General features: G+C 47.1%; 1 protein-coding gene across 1 annotated transcript in view; it reads left to right on the top strand.

Annotated features, from left to right (window-relative positions):
• The window catches only part of LOC142584353 (uncharacterized), a 68,047-nt gene extending 54,218 nt beyond the window's left edge, over nt 1–13,829 (top strand). Inside the window, exon 9 of the mRNA XM_075694507.1 lies at nt 13,754–13,829. Coding sequence (XP_075550622.1) covers nt 13,754–13,774 — 21 coding nt within the window. The 3' untranslated portion in view covers nt 13,775–13,829. The remainder of the gene's footprint in view (nt 1–13,753) is intronic.
• The last annotated feature ends 3,010 nt before the right edge of the window (nt 13,830–16,839 follow it).

The raw sequence follows: 16,839 nt of genomic DNA, 5'->3' as shown, positions 1-16,839 counted from the left end.
ATATTGGAGGCAGGAGCAGTGGCTACTGGCACGTTTTGTGTGCAGGATTATAATAGCCGAGAAAGGCCGCAAAGGACCGCAGGCCCGCTGATAAGGATTGACATTTTTACTGCTTAACGTTAACATTTTATGCATCCAATTAAGTAAATGGGTATCGCATGCGACATATGAACTGTATGTTGTCTTCCATCTCTTGCGACAAATAATTTCGTGTTTTTGATTATGTAGTGCGGAAGGGTTGCTGTGGAAGCTGCGCATAGGTGTTATAAAAATCCTTCTTTTTTCAATTCAGTATTGAAATTTTTTTGTCTCTCTTCTCGGGACCACTTCACTGAAAGTCAATTTGAACTGCAAATCCTTCAAAACAGTGGCATTAAAAAATTGAAGCAGGATGCAGTGCCGAACATTTTTGTACACAAGAAGCGGCCTAAAATGAGGAAGCCACCAGCCCGCCGTATGTTAATTTTTTCTTATGCGCTATAGGCCAAGTATATTTATGCATTATGTTCAACTCTATTTTTTATTTTTGTGAAACTAGGTGCAGTAATTCACACAACTCTGCAGGCACTTAGTGGCATGTATGCTCAAGGTACAGAAGGTTCAAAATGTAAGTGCTCATATCTATAGAGCAAAGTGGTAAGTATTATGTTCATTCACATCTTGAATAACTCGCTTTTTTTGCAGCTGATGCTCTTCTGTGTATCGAACCTTGTCAAGAACCATCATGTCTTACATCTAGCAATGGCTGTGAGTACAGCTTATAAAATCTACCGAACGATAATGCTTTCACCCGATTGCCCCGCTCAGTATTTTTGTTCATTTTCTTGTATTTGATGGTTGCAACGCACGACCGCAACAGCTCCATTCAAAATGAGGTTGGCATGTACCTATCGTGGCGATTTGATGCACACTTTTGATTCTTCTCGGTCTTAGTCCTCACGGCGTGCCCTGTGCAGGGTCGGATTTCGGTGTACAGGGTCGCTCAATATGAAAGGGAACAACCAATTTTCACAGAAAGCCGAATTGTTTGCTTATTTTTATGCTAAACTTGAAAATTACTTTTGAATATTATGTGCAAGGGGAGGAAAAAAAAGTTAGGAAACACGAAGAAATGCGCTTGACGCACAGAATTATGGAGAAATAAATAACAGAACACGCAAACTTTGTTCCCTTTAATATTGAGTGACCATGTACGAGTTTCAGGCACGAATTGGCTGGTCAAATCGGCTGAGCAATTGGAGAGTAAGTGTCATGTCACCATGTGTAAAATACGTAAATTGCACAGAAGCCCTTAACCTTGTTTCATGCTTTGGGCAGATGAGGTACCCGCCTGCAGCCCCATTTCCATTGAAGTGCCTCTAAATGGCCCCCCCTCCACTTCCGATGGCTGTGAGTATAGGCTCACAAAAACTTTGTACTTCCTGGCAAACACCTAAATACTCTTGTTCACCCGCTTTTATTTCACAGTTGCTACAGATGAGAGCAACACGCCTGGTTCTTCGTGGCGAGGTGAGGTTGGCATTTGCCTTTACGGCAAGTTAATACGTGTTTCTTGTTATTCTTTTTGCTTATATGTTCTCACGGTATGTTCTGTACAGGGGTGGAAGCCAACTTAAAGGTGTCTGGTGTAAACCTGTTAATTGAAGCGGCTGAGCAACTGGACAGTAAGTTTCGTTGTGTGGCGAAGTGTACAAAATATAATCGCATTGCATCCTCTAACCTTGACTCATGCTTTGTGCAGATGAGGTCCCCGCCTGCAACCCCATCCATTGATGTGCCTCTGAATGGCACCCCCTCCACTTCCGATGGCTGTGGGTATAGGTTCACAAAAACTTTGTACTTCCTGGCAAACACCTAAATACCCTTGTTCACCCGCTTTTATTTCACAGTTGCTACAGATGAGAGCAACATGCCTGGTTCTTCGTGGCGAGGTGAGGTGGGCATTTGCCTTTATGAAAAGTTAATACGTGTTTCTTGTTATTCTTTTTGGTTATATGTTCCCACATTATGTTTTGTACAGGGATGGAAGGCAACGTGAAGGTGTCTGGCGTAAGCCGGTTAATTCAAGCAGCTGAGCAACTGGACAGTAAGTTTCATTGTGTGGCGAAGTGTACAAAACATAATCGCATTGCATCCTCTAACCTTGACTCATGCTTTGTGCAGATGAGGTCCCCGCCTGCAGCCCCATTCCCATTGACGTGCCTCTAAATGGCACCCCCTCCACTTCCGATGGCTGTGAGTATAGGTTCACAAAAACTTTGTACTTCCTGGCAAACACCTAAATACTCTTGTTCATCCGCTTTCATTTCAGTTGCTACAGATGAGAGCAACATGCCTGGTTCTTCGGGGCGAGGTGAGGTTGGCATTTGCCTTTATGGCAAGTTAAAACGTGTTTCTTTTTATTCTTTTGGTTATATGTCCTCACGTTCTCTTCTGTACAGGCACGGAAGCCAACATAGAGGTGTCTGGTGTAAACCTGTTAATTGAAGAGGCTGAGCAACCTTACAGTAAGCTTCGTTGTGTGGCGAAGTGTACAAAACATAATCGCATTGCATCCTTCAACTTTGACTCATGTTTTGTGCAGATGAAGTGCCCGTCTGCAGCCCCATTTCTAGTGAAGTGCCTCTAAACACGACAGCTTTTCATGCCTGTAAGTATGCTATTGCTTACGGATAAGTGCGTTTCTACATAAGTACGTTTCATTGCCTATTGCTGTTTAAGTGTTTGGCAACCTGATACAGTGAATGCATCAGGATATATCTTTCTGAGTAATGCTGAGGTGGAAGCATATAAGCACGAACTTCATACTTTTGGCATGTCTTGTATCGCATTTCTTGCATTCTAACTGCAGCATTTACTACTATTAGGACACTTTGTTTTGCCGTTCCAGCGGTTCCAGACGCGCCACTTCCAAACGCAGTGGCTGACCATATTGAAGCAAGCCAGGCGCCTAATCATACTGTCGCTGCTCTTCAGAAGAGGATTGCTGAGCTTGAAGCCCAACTACAGGCCTCGCAGAGAAGTTCTGCTCTTGCACATAAGCACAAGAGAAAAGCCATTAATGAAAAAACCCTCATGAAACAGCAGCTCAGTTCCTTCATGGCAGCTGATCAACTACTCTCCATGGAGAAAAAGAGTATGCGTGGGACACCGTGGACACAAGCAACAATGAACAAGGCACTGAAACTCAGGCTATCATGCGGCTCTCGAGGATATGCTCTCGTAAAGGAACTAGCCGCTCCTTTGCCAGGTGAACGGACTCTACAAAGGCACCTTCAGGATCACAAATTCGCACCAGGCCTCCTACACGACATTATTCACTCTATGTCTGTCAAGGTGGGTAAACGTTTCTGAGCTAATAATTTAAGATCTAAGAATGTGCAAGGTCACATTATGCGATGTGTGAGATTATAATACTGAGCTATGAATGTTATTAATTTCATTTGTAGTTAATAAATAGGACATAAGGCTCCAGCGAAGCTCGCAAATAACGGGAAACAACACCATCTTTTCTCACTCCTTCCACCCACATATTACACAAATGATGTTAAGAAATTGTTCATGTTTTAATTTCGCTTTGTTTAGCCACACTCAGTGTACAGCACGCTATATGTGAGTCTAGATACTCAAGGGTTTTGTCACACTGTGTACAAAACAAATATAAAAGTTAGTGACTCGTACAACTATTTCCTTGTGCTGAAATACTATCATCACATTTCCTTGGTCTTTTTTTCGTGCTAGGTTGGTGTCATGGAAGACCATGAGAAGCATGCAGTACTGATGCTGGATGAAATCCAGTTGACACCAGGCCTGGCGTACGACCCTTCTACTCAAGTTGTAATTGGCAGGCCTTCACTTCCACTGGCTGACGGCACCTCCCCAGTAGATGCATTAGCTACTCGTGCTCTGGTTTATATGTTAGGAGGAGTAACTACACGTTGGAAGCAAACGATTGGATACCATTTCACGGGAAATTCATTTAGCTCTAGTGCGGTAAAGAACTTTGTTTTGTCAGTCATCAATGTGTGCGAAAAAATTGGCATCAGAGTGGATGCTGTGGTCAGTGACATGGGTGGGGGAAATCAGGCGTTGTGGAAGAAGTTTGGTGTAGTCGTGGGAAAATATTCCAGGCCTTCTGTATCTTGTGCTCACCCCTGCGACCCAAGCAGAAAGCTCTATTTCACGGCAGATGTTCCTCATTTGCTTAAGAATTTGAGGAATCATCTTACTCGTGGGCAAACAATTTTCATTCCACCTGACGTTGTAGAGAAGCATAATTTGCCTTCAGATGAAGTGAGCCTTGCTTACGTGAAAAAACTTGTGGAAATTGACTCACAGCAGCAGCTGAAGATTGCACCACACTTAAAAGATGCATGCTTGGACCCGGGACACTTCGAGAAGATGAAAGTGGGCCTGGCATACTCGCTATTTAATCACGACACTGGAGCAGCTTTGCACTACCTTGTTCAGGTGAGCAAGCTTCCAAAAGGAGCCTTAATAACAGCTTGGTTCTTTAACGTAGTGCACAAGTGGTTTAAGATAATGACATCCAGAACAACTAAGCTCGCAATCAGTAAGCTGGACGAAGTGAAATACGAAGACACAGTTACTTTTCTGCAAGATGTAATCAAGCTATTTCAAAGCCTTAAGATTGGAGAGCGAGAAAAAACTGTATGGAAGCCGATTCAGACTGGTGGTGTGCTTGGCACAACTGCAGCCCTTGAAATTCAGGAGTACTACCTCAATGTTCGAGGTTTTTCTTTTGTGCTACTAAGCCGATTTGGGCAAGATAGTCTGGAAAACTTGTTTTCTACACTTTGTTCAAAAAACCCGCTGCCAAAGCCACTTGAATTCCGTTGCGCTCTCCGCGCGGCAACAATGGCCCAGTTTTTCAAACCAAGTAACAGTGGTAGTTATAGTAACGACCTTGGTTTTGCTCTGAGTGGCCTGGATATTGTTTCGGTAGGCTCACAGGTGCAGCGTGCACAGGGGATTGTCGTTTTTCCTGAGGACTTATTGGATTTAAATGAATCTGAGCAAGAGTCTTTTGATTACCTAGCAGGCTATGTCGTCAACAGTGTTCAAAAGAACATGACTGCCTGTAGTCAGTGCGTAGAGGCAATCACTTGCAAAAAAGCCAGCAGCCTGACGAAGCTCAAATCGTATACTAATAATATTAAACTCACTCTGCCTTCACCTACTGTTATTGAGTTTTTGCACACAGCGGAGAACTTGTTTCGTGCCAACACTGAAAACCTGCTCCACAACAATGTACTTTTGGCTCAGCTTGAAGACTGTTTGTAACAGTGTCACAACAGTCAACTGTTTTCCTGCCTGCCACAGAATAGACAGAAAGCTGCTTCGAGTGTTCAAAACTAGGATTCATATTCTTCTTCGAAAAGAAAATGAGCGAGCGGCACAAACCAGAAACCTAAAGTGTGGTAGTCGCAGCATTGGTAAACAGGTAGCCACTACAAATGTAAAGTAATAACTTCCACTAGGCAAAATTCGCTGCACTTATCTTGAAGTTCAATTCGATCGGCAAGGCTGACGTAAACACGAAAGTGGTGTGCGGCGTCATGGAAATGCTACATTTCTTTTTTCTAAGGAATGGGGGGGGAGGGAGGCTACGCTTCAAAATTATCTGGAATATAATTGTATATATTTTTCTTGCATATGTATTTATAACTTGTTGACTGCCAACTGCATTAAACGGCAAAAATTGCTCTCAATGTCTCTTGCACTTCTTTGTATCCCTGTACTACTACAAGAATTAGTGAATCTGTTGCAATCTGCTCTAATAATTCTTTTTTTTATTCGAGTTTGAGTGCCTGGGCAAGCCTGACAGCTCAGTGGGCTGTGTGTATTTGTGCTGTATACTTGTCTGCAAGACTGTAATATGCACTTTTATTAAACCCATTTGAGGACTGTTCCGTCCTACAGCCCTATTGTTCTGTCTCTATACCCGCCGCGGCCACTAAGCCACCGCGACGGCCGCATTTCGATGGGGGCGACATACAAAGACGCCCGTGTCCAGTGCATTGGGGGCGCGTTAAAGAACCCCAGCTGGAAAAAAATTAATCCGGAGCCCCCATTATGGCGTGCCTTATGAGATCGTGGTGTTGGAATGTAAAACCCAAGAATCAACTTTTTTTCTGTCTTGTGTGCCTTGACTGTTCCAGTTAACGCAACACTGCTTCCTTGTGAAAACATATAACGCAGAAGAATACAGACGCACGTAGTATACAGATATAAAATTAGCACTTCAACAAAAGTGTTGCTGGTGCCAATGAGGGGAGGGGGATAATTATTTTCTTAACCTCTGTCCAGTTGTCCCATCAAGTTCCTTCTTTTTTTTCTATCAAATTCTAACCATTTGCACTGTACTAAATAAATAACGATTTCATATACTGGTACGTTGTTCAAGTTATCTATACCGCCTATGTGTGAAAACGTTGCTCATGGCCACCACAACCTGTGCATGAGCTACATACATCTGCAAAAGACGCGGAACAGAAACGGCCCTGCTGCCAGGCATTGCTGACCGCAGACAGTCGGAATCTCTCACGCGCCGGCCGAACAAAAGCATCCTGCAGGTACGTAAATTAACCTACGAAACCACGTACGCATACTTTCAGGCTGTCAAAACCTGAAACTCTGGTAATTACTCGCGTGTGTGAGCACACCGCGTGCTTGCGTCGTGTTTCGGCAACACGAACTTTCAACGTGCGCACGCTTTACGCCTTAAATACGCCTTGAATAATGGTGCTTTTCTCTATTTCTTCCGCAAATCCGACACGACATTCTTAAGGCCAGTTACCGACTGACAAAGCAAGATCTCGACGGAAAAAAATGCTCCGCAGGACTCGAACGAACTTCTACGGTGATTTCCTCCCGTAGCGTGTTAGCCGTCGTCTGCTACGGCAGGCCCACCACCGGCGGCGCCACCGTCGAGGCCGCGCCGAGCGGAGGAGGAGGGAAGTGAATGGCGCTACTTTGGAAGATTGAGGGGCTTTAGTGATGACTGGTTGCCTGCAGCGGAACGACTGCGCGGAATTCCTGCCTGCGAGGTTTGGTGAGTGCGGGACTTTCTTCTTCTGAGCTTTGCCAGGCTTTTGTTAGTGTCAGAAACAGAGCTGGTAATTGTGGTTGTCGTTGCTGCCGGGTTAGTTTGCGGCAAGACAATAATAGGCAGTAGAGAAAGCAGCATTCAGAGCAGCCATGGATTTGAAGTCGTTGCGCAAACCGAAATTGTTGGAGCTTGCAAGAGAGTTGGGTCTGGATGTCTCGGACAAACTCAGAAAACCAGAACTGCTAAAGGCTATTCTTGATTTAGAGGCTGAGGATGACGAGCTGTCGGAATGCCTTGAGACTATTGAGGAGAGGTCAAAAAGACAGGAGCGCGAACTTAAAGAACAGAAAGAAAAAGAAGAGCGCGAACTTAAAGAACAGAAAGAAAAAGAAGAGCGTGAACGTAAAGAACAGAAAGAGCGAGAGCAACAAGAGAAAAAAGAAGAGCGCGAACACGCTTTGGAAATGAAGCGTCTCGAGGTAGAGATGGAACGCGCTCGTAATGGAAGCCAGGCACACGGTGCAGGAGAACGAGTATTGTTCAAAATGACTGACCTGATGCGGCCGTTTAAGCTTGGAGAGGACATTGGTTTGTTCCTGGTTAACTTTGAGCGAACGTGCGAGAAGCAGGGGTTCTCTCGGGAAACGTGGCCACAGCGCTTGCTCACTTTGTTACCCGGCGAGGCGGCCGACGTAGTCGCTCGCTTGGATAGAGAGGAAGCAGAGGATTTCGACAAAGTGAAATCGAGTCTCCTAAAAAAGTACCGGCTGTCTGCGGAGGCGTTCCGTCGGAAGTTTCGGGAAAATGAGAAAGGCAAAAGTGAGTCATATACAGAGTTTGCGTATAGGCTTATGTCGAACATGCAGGAGTGGCTCAAAGAAGAGAAAGCGTTTGGTGACCACGATAAAGTTCTGCAGTGTTTCGGGCTAGAACAGTTTTATAGTCGGTTACCGGAGAACGTGCGATACTGGGTCTTGGATAGGCCAGACGTGAGTACGGTGGCTAGAGCCGCTGAGCTAGCCGAGGAGTTTGTGACGCGTCGAGCTCGCGGAGCTAAGGACGGTCAAAAGGGTGAATTTGGCTCGAAGTTTGAGAGGCCGAAGTTCACACCCATGAGAGCAAAGGGGAACACGCGTAATGCGGATGCGAGTGGAAGCAGTGCGACCGAACCTAAGGAGACGGCGGCAGCCGAAGCCGAACGCAGAAAGCGGTTCGAGATGAGGCGAGCGGGCGTTTGTTATACGTGCCAGAAGCCGGGTCACTTTTCGGCGCAGTGTCCGGAAACAACACCAAAAGTTGTGTTTTTTTCAATAGGCAGCACTGACGAGAACATGAAGCTTCTCGAGCCTTACATGCGAGACCTCCTCGTAAACGGGAAAGAGTGCCGAGTGCTTCGCGATTCCGCAGCTACGATGGATGTAGTTCACCCGTCTTACGTAGAACCCCATATGTTCACGGGCGAGTGCGCATGGATCAAGCAAGCCGTGGAAGCTCATAGCGTGTGTCTGCCGGTAGCAAAAGTGCTTATTGAAGGACCTTTCGGAGCGCTTGAGACGGAGGCGGCAGTGTCATCTATGCTGCCACCCCAGTACCCGTACCTATTTTCAAACAGGTCCGATCACCTCCTGCGCGAGAAGGGGCTTTTGTTTGGTGAAGCTAGTGTTCAGGCCTTAACCAGATCGAAGGTTCGGGAGCTCGCTGCAAAGGCGGTAGTTGCGGGGCCGACGTTATCAAACAACGAAAAAGGGTCAGAGGCGCAGCAAGCTGATATTCCGAGCACGCCCGAACTGAATAAACTTGAGTCTGTAACGTTAAAGGCGCCAGATACTGGAGAGGAAAATCCCGATTCGGGAAAGTTAGAAGAGCTATCTACTGATTTGCTCATCGCGCCTACGTCAGACGGACTTGATAGGTTGCTAAAAGTCAGCCGGACGGCTTTGATAGCCGAGCAAAAAAAGGATGGCAGCCTGGAAAACGTGCGCTGCAATGTCAAAGAAGGTATCGCCAGGAAAACTGCGCGTTTTGTGGAAAGGGGTGGAGTCCTGTACCGGAAGTATCTAGACCGCCGAGGAGTGGAGTTCGATCAGCTGGTCGTGCCTCAATGCTATCGTCAGGATCTGTTGCGCTTGTCACATGGGGGTTCGTGGTCCGGACACCTAGGAGTTAAGAAAACTAAGGACCGTCTCTTGCAAGAGTACTATTGGCCAGGGTGTTTTCGGGACGCAGACCATTTCGTGAGGACATGTGACACTTGTCAGCGGGTGGGCAAACCAGGGGACAAATCAAGGGCGCCGTTGAAATTGGTACCTATCATAACGGAGCCTTTTAGACGGCTCGTTATTGATACAGTGGGACCTCTGCCGGTAACAGCCACGGGGTACAGACACATTTTGACTGTGATCTGCCCAGCGACAAAGTTCCCTGAAGCAGTGCCGCTTAAAGAACTCAGCTCAGTTGAGATAGTCAATGCACTACTGTCCATATTTGCGCGAGTTGGTTTTCCTGCAGAAATTCAATCAGATCAGGGCACAGTGTTTACTAGCGCTTTGACGACAACTTTTCTCGAAAGGTGTGGGGTAAAGCTGTTACACAGCTCAGTGTACCACCCACAGTCGAATTCCGTTGAGAAGCTCCACTCCGTCATGAAGCGCGTGTTGAGAGCCTTGTGTTTTGAACATCAAACTGACTGGGAGCTGTGTCTGCCTGGGGTGATGTTTGCTTTACGGACCGCGCCGCATGCGGCTACGGGGTTTTCGCCAGCTGAACTGGTGTACGGTCGCTCGCTTCGATCTCCGCTTCGCATGCTTCGAGAATCATGGGAAGGTAGGGGCGACGACCCAGTCGTGGTGGAGTACGTACTTAAGCTCCTCGAACGCTTAAGAAGGGCACAGGAGTTGTCAGGTGAAGCAATGACAAAGGCCCAGCAGAGGGCCAAGGTTTATTATGATCGGACAGCCAGGGCCCGTCGTTTTGAGGTAGGCGATGAGGTCATGATATTGCGCACATCGCTAAACAACAAACTAGACGTGCAGTGGGAGGGCCCAGCACGAATTGTTCAGAAACTGTCGGACGTTAACTACGTGGTAAGTCTGCCAGGAAAGCGGAAAGCACAGCAAGTTTACCACTGTAATCTGCTCAAACCTTATAGACAAAGGGAAGCAGTGGTGTGCATGATGGTAAACGTTCCTGAAGAGCTTCCGGTCGAGCTTCCGGGACTAGGCTCAGTGACGAACAGGGAAGACACCGGTCAAGTCATTAGTGACCTTATCAGTAAAGCACCGCTGTCGCCTGAGCAGAAAACCGAACTACACCAGCTATTACAAGAGTTTCAAGGTCTGTTCTCTGAGAGGCCTGGTAGGACTTCTGTACTTACTCATGATATAGAACTTACCTCCCCAGAGCCAGTACGATCCAAGGCGTATCGGGTGTCACCCCGCCAGAGCGATATTATGGAGGCTGAGGTAAAGAAAATGCTACAGCTCGGTGTTATTGAGGCAGGTGAGAGTGATTATACCTCCCCTTTGATTTTAGTTGAGGTACCGGGCAAGGAACCTCGTCCTTGCGTCGACTACCGCAGGCTTAATTCCATCACTAAGGATCAAATTTACCCGATCCCTAACATCGAGGAGCGCCTTGAGAAAGTTAGTAGCGCTCAGTTTATTTCCACCCTAGATCTTGTCAGGGGTTATTGGCAGGTTCCACTTACAGAAGAGGCTAGTAGGTATGCGGCGTTCATTTCACCAATGGGAACATTCCGTCCTAAAGTGTTGAGTTTTGGTTTGAAGAACGCGCCATACTGTTTTTCAAGCCTCATGGATAAAGTGTTACGGGGACAGCAAGAATTCGCTTTACCGTATCTAGACGACGTAGCGATATTCTCCGCATCCTGGTCTGAGCATATGGCACACTTGCGGGCAGTGCTAACCCGCCTGCGCGAAGCAGGCTTGACAGTAAAGGCTCCTAAGTGCCAGTTAGCACAGGCCGAGGTTGTCTACCTCGGTCACGTGATTGGTCAGGGTCGTCGCCGCCCCTCTGAAATAAAAGTGGCCGCTGTGCGAGACTTTCCGCAACCGCGCACAAAGACCGATATTCGGTCGTTCTTAGGTGTCGCCGGCTACTATCAGAGGTACATCCCTAGGTACTCTGATATCGCGGCTCCCCTGACGGATGCTCTAAGAAAGACAGAGCCTCAAACAGTCGTCTGGGACGAGACAAAGGAAAGAGCTTTTAGCGCCCTAAAGAGTGCCCTAACAAGCCAGCCTGTGCTACGATCGCCAGACTATACAAAAGGGTTCATTGTTCAGTGCGATGCTAGTGAGCGAGGCATGGGCGTTGTACTGTGCCAACGGGAAAATGGAGAAGTAGAACACCCCGTCCTGTATGCTAGTCGTAAGCTGTCCAGTCGTGAGCAGGCGTATAGCGCCACCGAGAAAGAGTGTGCGTGTCTCGTGTGGGCCGTTCAGAAATTGTCATGCTATCTAGCCGGCTCGAGGTTTATCATTGAGACGGATCACTGCCCTCTCCAATGGCTGCAGACCATCTCTCCCAAAAATGGCCGCCTCCTGCGCTGGAGCCTCGCTTTACAACAATATTCCTTTGAGGTGCGTTACAAAAAGGGGAGTCTCAACGGTAACGCCGATGGCTTAAGTCGAAGCCCCTAACGTAGGAATCAGCCTCAAAATTGTTTGTTACTGATGTTTTTCTTCCTGAGGCAGGATTTTTTTTTAACATATTGCTTTTGTTTAGTGTTTCAAAGTGATGATATGCTTTCTAGTGCAATTTTTCAATTTGTGGACGCGTTCTGAGTGATGCTAGACTACTGTAAGGAACTAGGCAGTGGTATAAAAAGGGGAAAGAGCCTGGCAGGGCTTAGTGAGGGTTGTGCCGTGCTTGCTGACTGAGCGGTTGAGTTTCAGCGTAGTTCTAACGCTTGCCGGGAACGAGAACAAAAATGTGAACTCTCCCGAAGTCACTTTGCAGTGTCCCGTGCGAACCTGAACAAGAGAACGAGGCCTTCTCTGTGCGCTGCGCTCAAGAAACGTCGAGGGACGCCCGACTTCGGTTATGAGCATCATCGAGCGACATCCCTCCGGACAGCGGATGCAGTCCCCTGTCCATCGGGATCTCCTTCCCCCGGCGGGGCGGTCTGTTGCGTTTCGCCTGCGACACGTGGTTTTGCCGGCGCGACTGCGGCGGGGCGGCAGACATTTTGGCCCGATCGTCGTCGCCGCAACACTCATCGCCAGGTGTTTCCAGGCGCGACTGCGGCGATGCGACCGCCTAGGGATCATCCTCGCATTCCAGTCATTGTGCCAGAACCAGGCGATGCGAAAGCAGGGATTATCATCGCATTCCAGTCATTGTGCCCGAAACAGGCGATGCCAAAGCAGGGATCTCATTCCAGTCATTGTGCCCGAAACAGGCGATGCCAAAGCAGGGATCTCGTTCCAGTCATTGTGCCCGAAACAGGCGATGCCAAAGCAGGGACCATCCTCTCATTACAGTCATTGTGTCCGACCGGCAGCGCCACGACAGGGTGCTACGAGATCGTGCTCGACATGGTGCTACGGCATCGCTACGACAGTGTGCGTCACCATTAGCCCATTGTACATTCACGTGCTCGTCTTTTGAGGGGTTCCTTCTTGCCCTCAACTGCGAGAGTATAAAAACAGCTGCCCCCGGACGCCAAAAGGAGGGCTCCGATTTCTTCTGTTGAGTGAAGTGCTCTCCCGTCTCTCTACTTCGGTCAAACCTGACCGCCAACTCTTTGCGATGTTAAAATAAACAAGTTGTTTCGTTGTTACCAGTCGACTCATGCTTTGCCGGGACCTTCGGATGCTTCCAGTTGTACCCCAGGCCGCCAGGCCAACGCTACCCTTGGGGCTTGCGACCCAGGTACAACCACGGGCGTCAGCGCCGAGTTCCCAACAGATCGTACCAGTGGTGCGATCCAAACAATGCATGTAAGCTTAATTGCAAGTGCATAGCTCCATCAAAATATAACATGAGGAAATGCAGAAAGGTGGACAGTTAGACCTGATGCTTATAAAGTACATGTTGCCTACAGCACAATAGGAAACAGAACAAAAAGAAAGCTGATTGAAAAAAACGTGCTTGGCCTTTTGTGTTTGTTGCTTGTTCTTCCCAAGATCGGCGCTTGTCCCGTGTCCAAGCAAGTTGAACATTTTCACTTTTTATTGAAACAAATATATATATATATATATATATCAATTGGTACATTGGTACATAACATGGTACATCAATTGAACACACTGTAGATTTCATAACTTTCTTTTGTAATCTCTTACATCACGCATCGCGCCGATTTTGGTTCCTTACGGCGTTCCAACCACTTATATCAGCGGATGATTTGTTTTGTGAACACGTGTTTCAAGTAATATTTTTCTTACAGGTCAGATAGTTTTTTTTTCTCTCACTGAGAAACACCTCACGCCAAATTTCCGCGTGCACTGCTGAAAATTTCATGTGCATGAAATCCTTATTTTTACCTGTGGCTCAAACGGTTACGAAGCTAACAAAAATTGGTTGCATTTATTTTTCGAGTGTGTGTATGCGGCAGGCAGAAATATCGAGTTGATAATTTATGCCCTATCGTTTTCAATATGCTTATTATGCCAGCAAAAACTCGAAATTTCCTTATCACTTGTTTTCCTTTTTCAGGAGCCTGGCCCGTTATCATAATTCAGCATAATCGAACGTATATACAGATTCTAATAAACGTTTCTCCTCGAGTGAATTGCATTGACCCTTTTTTTTTAGTGTGGTTAGAATGCACGACCACGTGCATTGTTTGTTTCATTGACTACAGAAAATAAGCTGTCAGTCTGTTTTATTTCTTCCATTTTTATTGCAACGCATGCTTCCTCAAAATTAGCGAGAGCTCCTTCTCATGCTTCAAGGAGAAGCCACAAAACGATCGTAGTGGAAAAGCCAGGCACTACTATGCCCAACGCTGATAGCGAATAAAAAAAATATGGCCTCGAATCAATTCTGCAGAAATCCGCAAAGTGAAGGAAGTTGTACGAAAGCGATAAATTGACATCCACCTGACAACAGCGCTAATCATCGAAGAATGTCGACCTCGGTTTCCCAGGAAAAAGAAAAAGAAAACGCTTAACAACTGAAGGAAAAATTTACTCTGGTCCGGGAATCAGACAGGGCGTGGCCGCTCTGCCATGTGAGCTAACCAGGAGTTTCTTTTTTTCCTTATTACATCAGAGTAAAATTTTCTAGAAAACTACAGAGCATCACAAAAACTTTAGGTGAATTTCAACACGTACACTCGAAAGTCGGCGACGCAAGTACAAGCGTCCAACAACGACATCCATTCCGGCGGGGATTCTTTCACTGCTTGCACTCCGCAGAAGTAGGCAGCAATTGCCCGAAAAAAACGGCCGAGTACATTGCGGTTATTCAGCATGCCTGGCGCAGATTCGACTGCGCCAAAAACCATGCAGGCCAAGCAACATAGAGACAGTATATGGTGAGTAACAGGGTGTTTTTAAAAAAAGGTATAAAATGAATTGTGTATGGTGTGACACCTCAATCTTCTTGAAAAGACTGATAACTGGTTTTTGAGGAGCCAGTCTTTCATGGTGCCATGAAAAGCTCATGCTAAGAAGTGTTTATATACCTGCAGCGGTTACGTACAAAACGCGTGATCTTTTTAAGTAAAATGTTTTTGGTACGAGCAGTATCTAAGAACGCAGGAGTCCCGACGCCTGCAACACAGATAAGCGAGAGGGATGCTGATAGGCCGCCTCACAAATTGGGAAAGCAGAACGATTGGCGGCTTTCGCAGGAGTGTGTGCAGCTTTCGTTCCCCTTCCGCATTTCGATCTTTTCAGTCACTTCTAAAATAAAAAAAGCTGCTGCAATAAGAGCTCGTTACTGCGCAAACGTTCCTTAGATTTCTATCGCTTTCTTTTTTCGAAGTATACGGCTACGCCATGCCTTGCCCCCGGCGTCCTCATTCTTTTGATGGACAGGCCAAGCCAGTTTATCTAAAACGAAACCACGCTTTTGCCCGGGACGGCGTGGGGGCACCACGCGCGAATTTAGTACGGCTGTTCGGAAACCTATTTGTTCCTCCTGTAATTTTGGGTCGCACCGAAGGAGGGAGAGGTACGGCCAAGAGCATGCATCCCGAGTTCAAGAAGGAAAGGCTCGACGCGCGCGCACAACATAATCAATCGACGTACTCCGGTGACCCTCGGTACAATACGTGCTACACGAACGCAGCTGCGTACGCAGAGGCGACCGGCCTCTGTACGACTTACTTTGGCGAACCTGTACGAAACAGGAATAGTGTACGCAAGCACATAATTTGCTGGATGAGCATGCGGGGACACAAGTAGTATATTTGTCATTTGTACAAGCTGACATATAATGTGAACAGTATACAAAACGTTGTTTACTTACCTTCATCGATAAACGACGAAGGGACTTGATTGTACGAAAAATAAAATCAGAAATACCATAAACAGAAGATACGTGCTAAAACCTGGAGGTAGGAAACCGAAACTATAGGAAGGAGCGTCACGTGATAAAGGGGTTGGCCATGAAAGAAGGAAAAAGACTAAGAGGGAGTCTCACATGGCAATTCTGAAGCCAAGATCCGAAAAATATAAAGCCTCATGGGAAATAGTTCCCCATCAAGTTATAGGCAAGCGGCAAATACTGGCGGCCCAGTGCGCGGAGAGTATGAGGGAGACAAGAGCGGGTGGACGAGGGCCAATAGTGTTGCAGGTGTCACAAATAGCTAGTACAAAACCAATCAGTGTTTTAAATGTCCGTTAACCTTGAACGACCCTTCCCAATAGCATTCGCACTGATTTGCTCCGAAGGGTGAGAGTGCTGGCATCAGAGCAGGTCGCTTTGCCGAGGCTGGCGGCCTGACTTCAAGCTTTTTCCATATCCGTAGCCTTTTCTTCCTTCCTTTATGTTGAACGCCACCAAAGTGAGCCTAACATCTCGTTATGTGACGGTTGGCTGTAGTGTCCCCCTGGCCCGTGCCCTGCATGCGCTCTTCCGAGCAGTCTGAACAGGCGCGGCTTCCACGTCCTGCTGCCTGCACTCTCACGTATAGCAACGAAAAAGTTAAACAGAAGTCGCAAGAAATTAGCAAATTTACCTTGCACAAGCATACCGAGAAAGAGACTGTTTCACCTGACAGGCGAAGCAATGATTGCTATAGCAAATTATTAGACAGGTATATGAAGTAAGGCTATTCGTTTTATCAGCTGCATAAACTGTTATAAACATTCGCTTACTAAATAAAGTAAAACACGCTGTTACGCGCGCATAGGTCAACACGAGCACATCCCACTCGATGACCGCCGACACGCTCTCAGAACGATGGTGTGATGAAGAGCGGCAGCGACGGCGAGCGAATTCCATTTCTTGCTATTTCTCGCTTCAACGCAAACTATGCGCGCGAGAACACAGCGCACACGGAGCCGTCGACTATTTGCGGCGAGCTCTACCACTGGAAAAGTTGGCGCCACCGTCGGCGTGACGTGGCATGAGGGATCACGTGGACACAGCGGCCGCGTCGGCTGCTTCGGAAGCGCCGAAGCGAGCTGAAAACGAAAGTTTAAAGTCCCACGTGCGCCGCGGTTCTGATTAAGTGGTGAGGCTTTATCGCTTTGGGTGTCAACTTGACAACATCTGAAACTACTATAATAGATAGTGGCTGCCTTTGGAGGCGTGTAGCATGGTAGGCTACTGCTCGATGCCGCAGTGCC

Source organism: Dermacentor variabilis, chromosome 6 (assembly GCF_050947875.1).
Source record: "Dermacentor variabilis isolate Ectoservices chromosome 6, ASM5094787v1, whole genome shotgun sequence".
NCBI classification, from domain to species: Eukaryota; Metazoa; Arthropoda; class Arachnida; order Ixodida; family Ixodidae; genus Dermacentor; species Dermacentor variabilis.
This window is presented reverse-complemented; position numbering and strand designations above follow the sequence as displayed.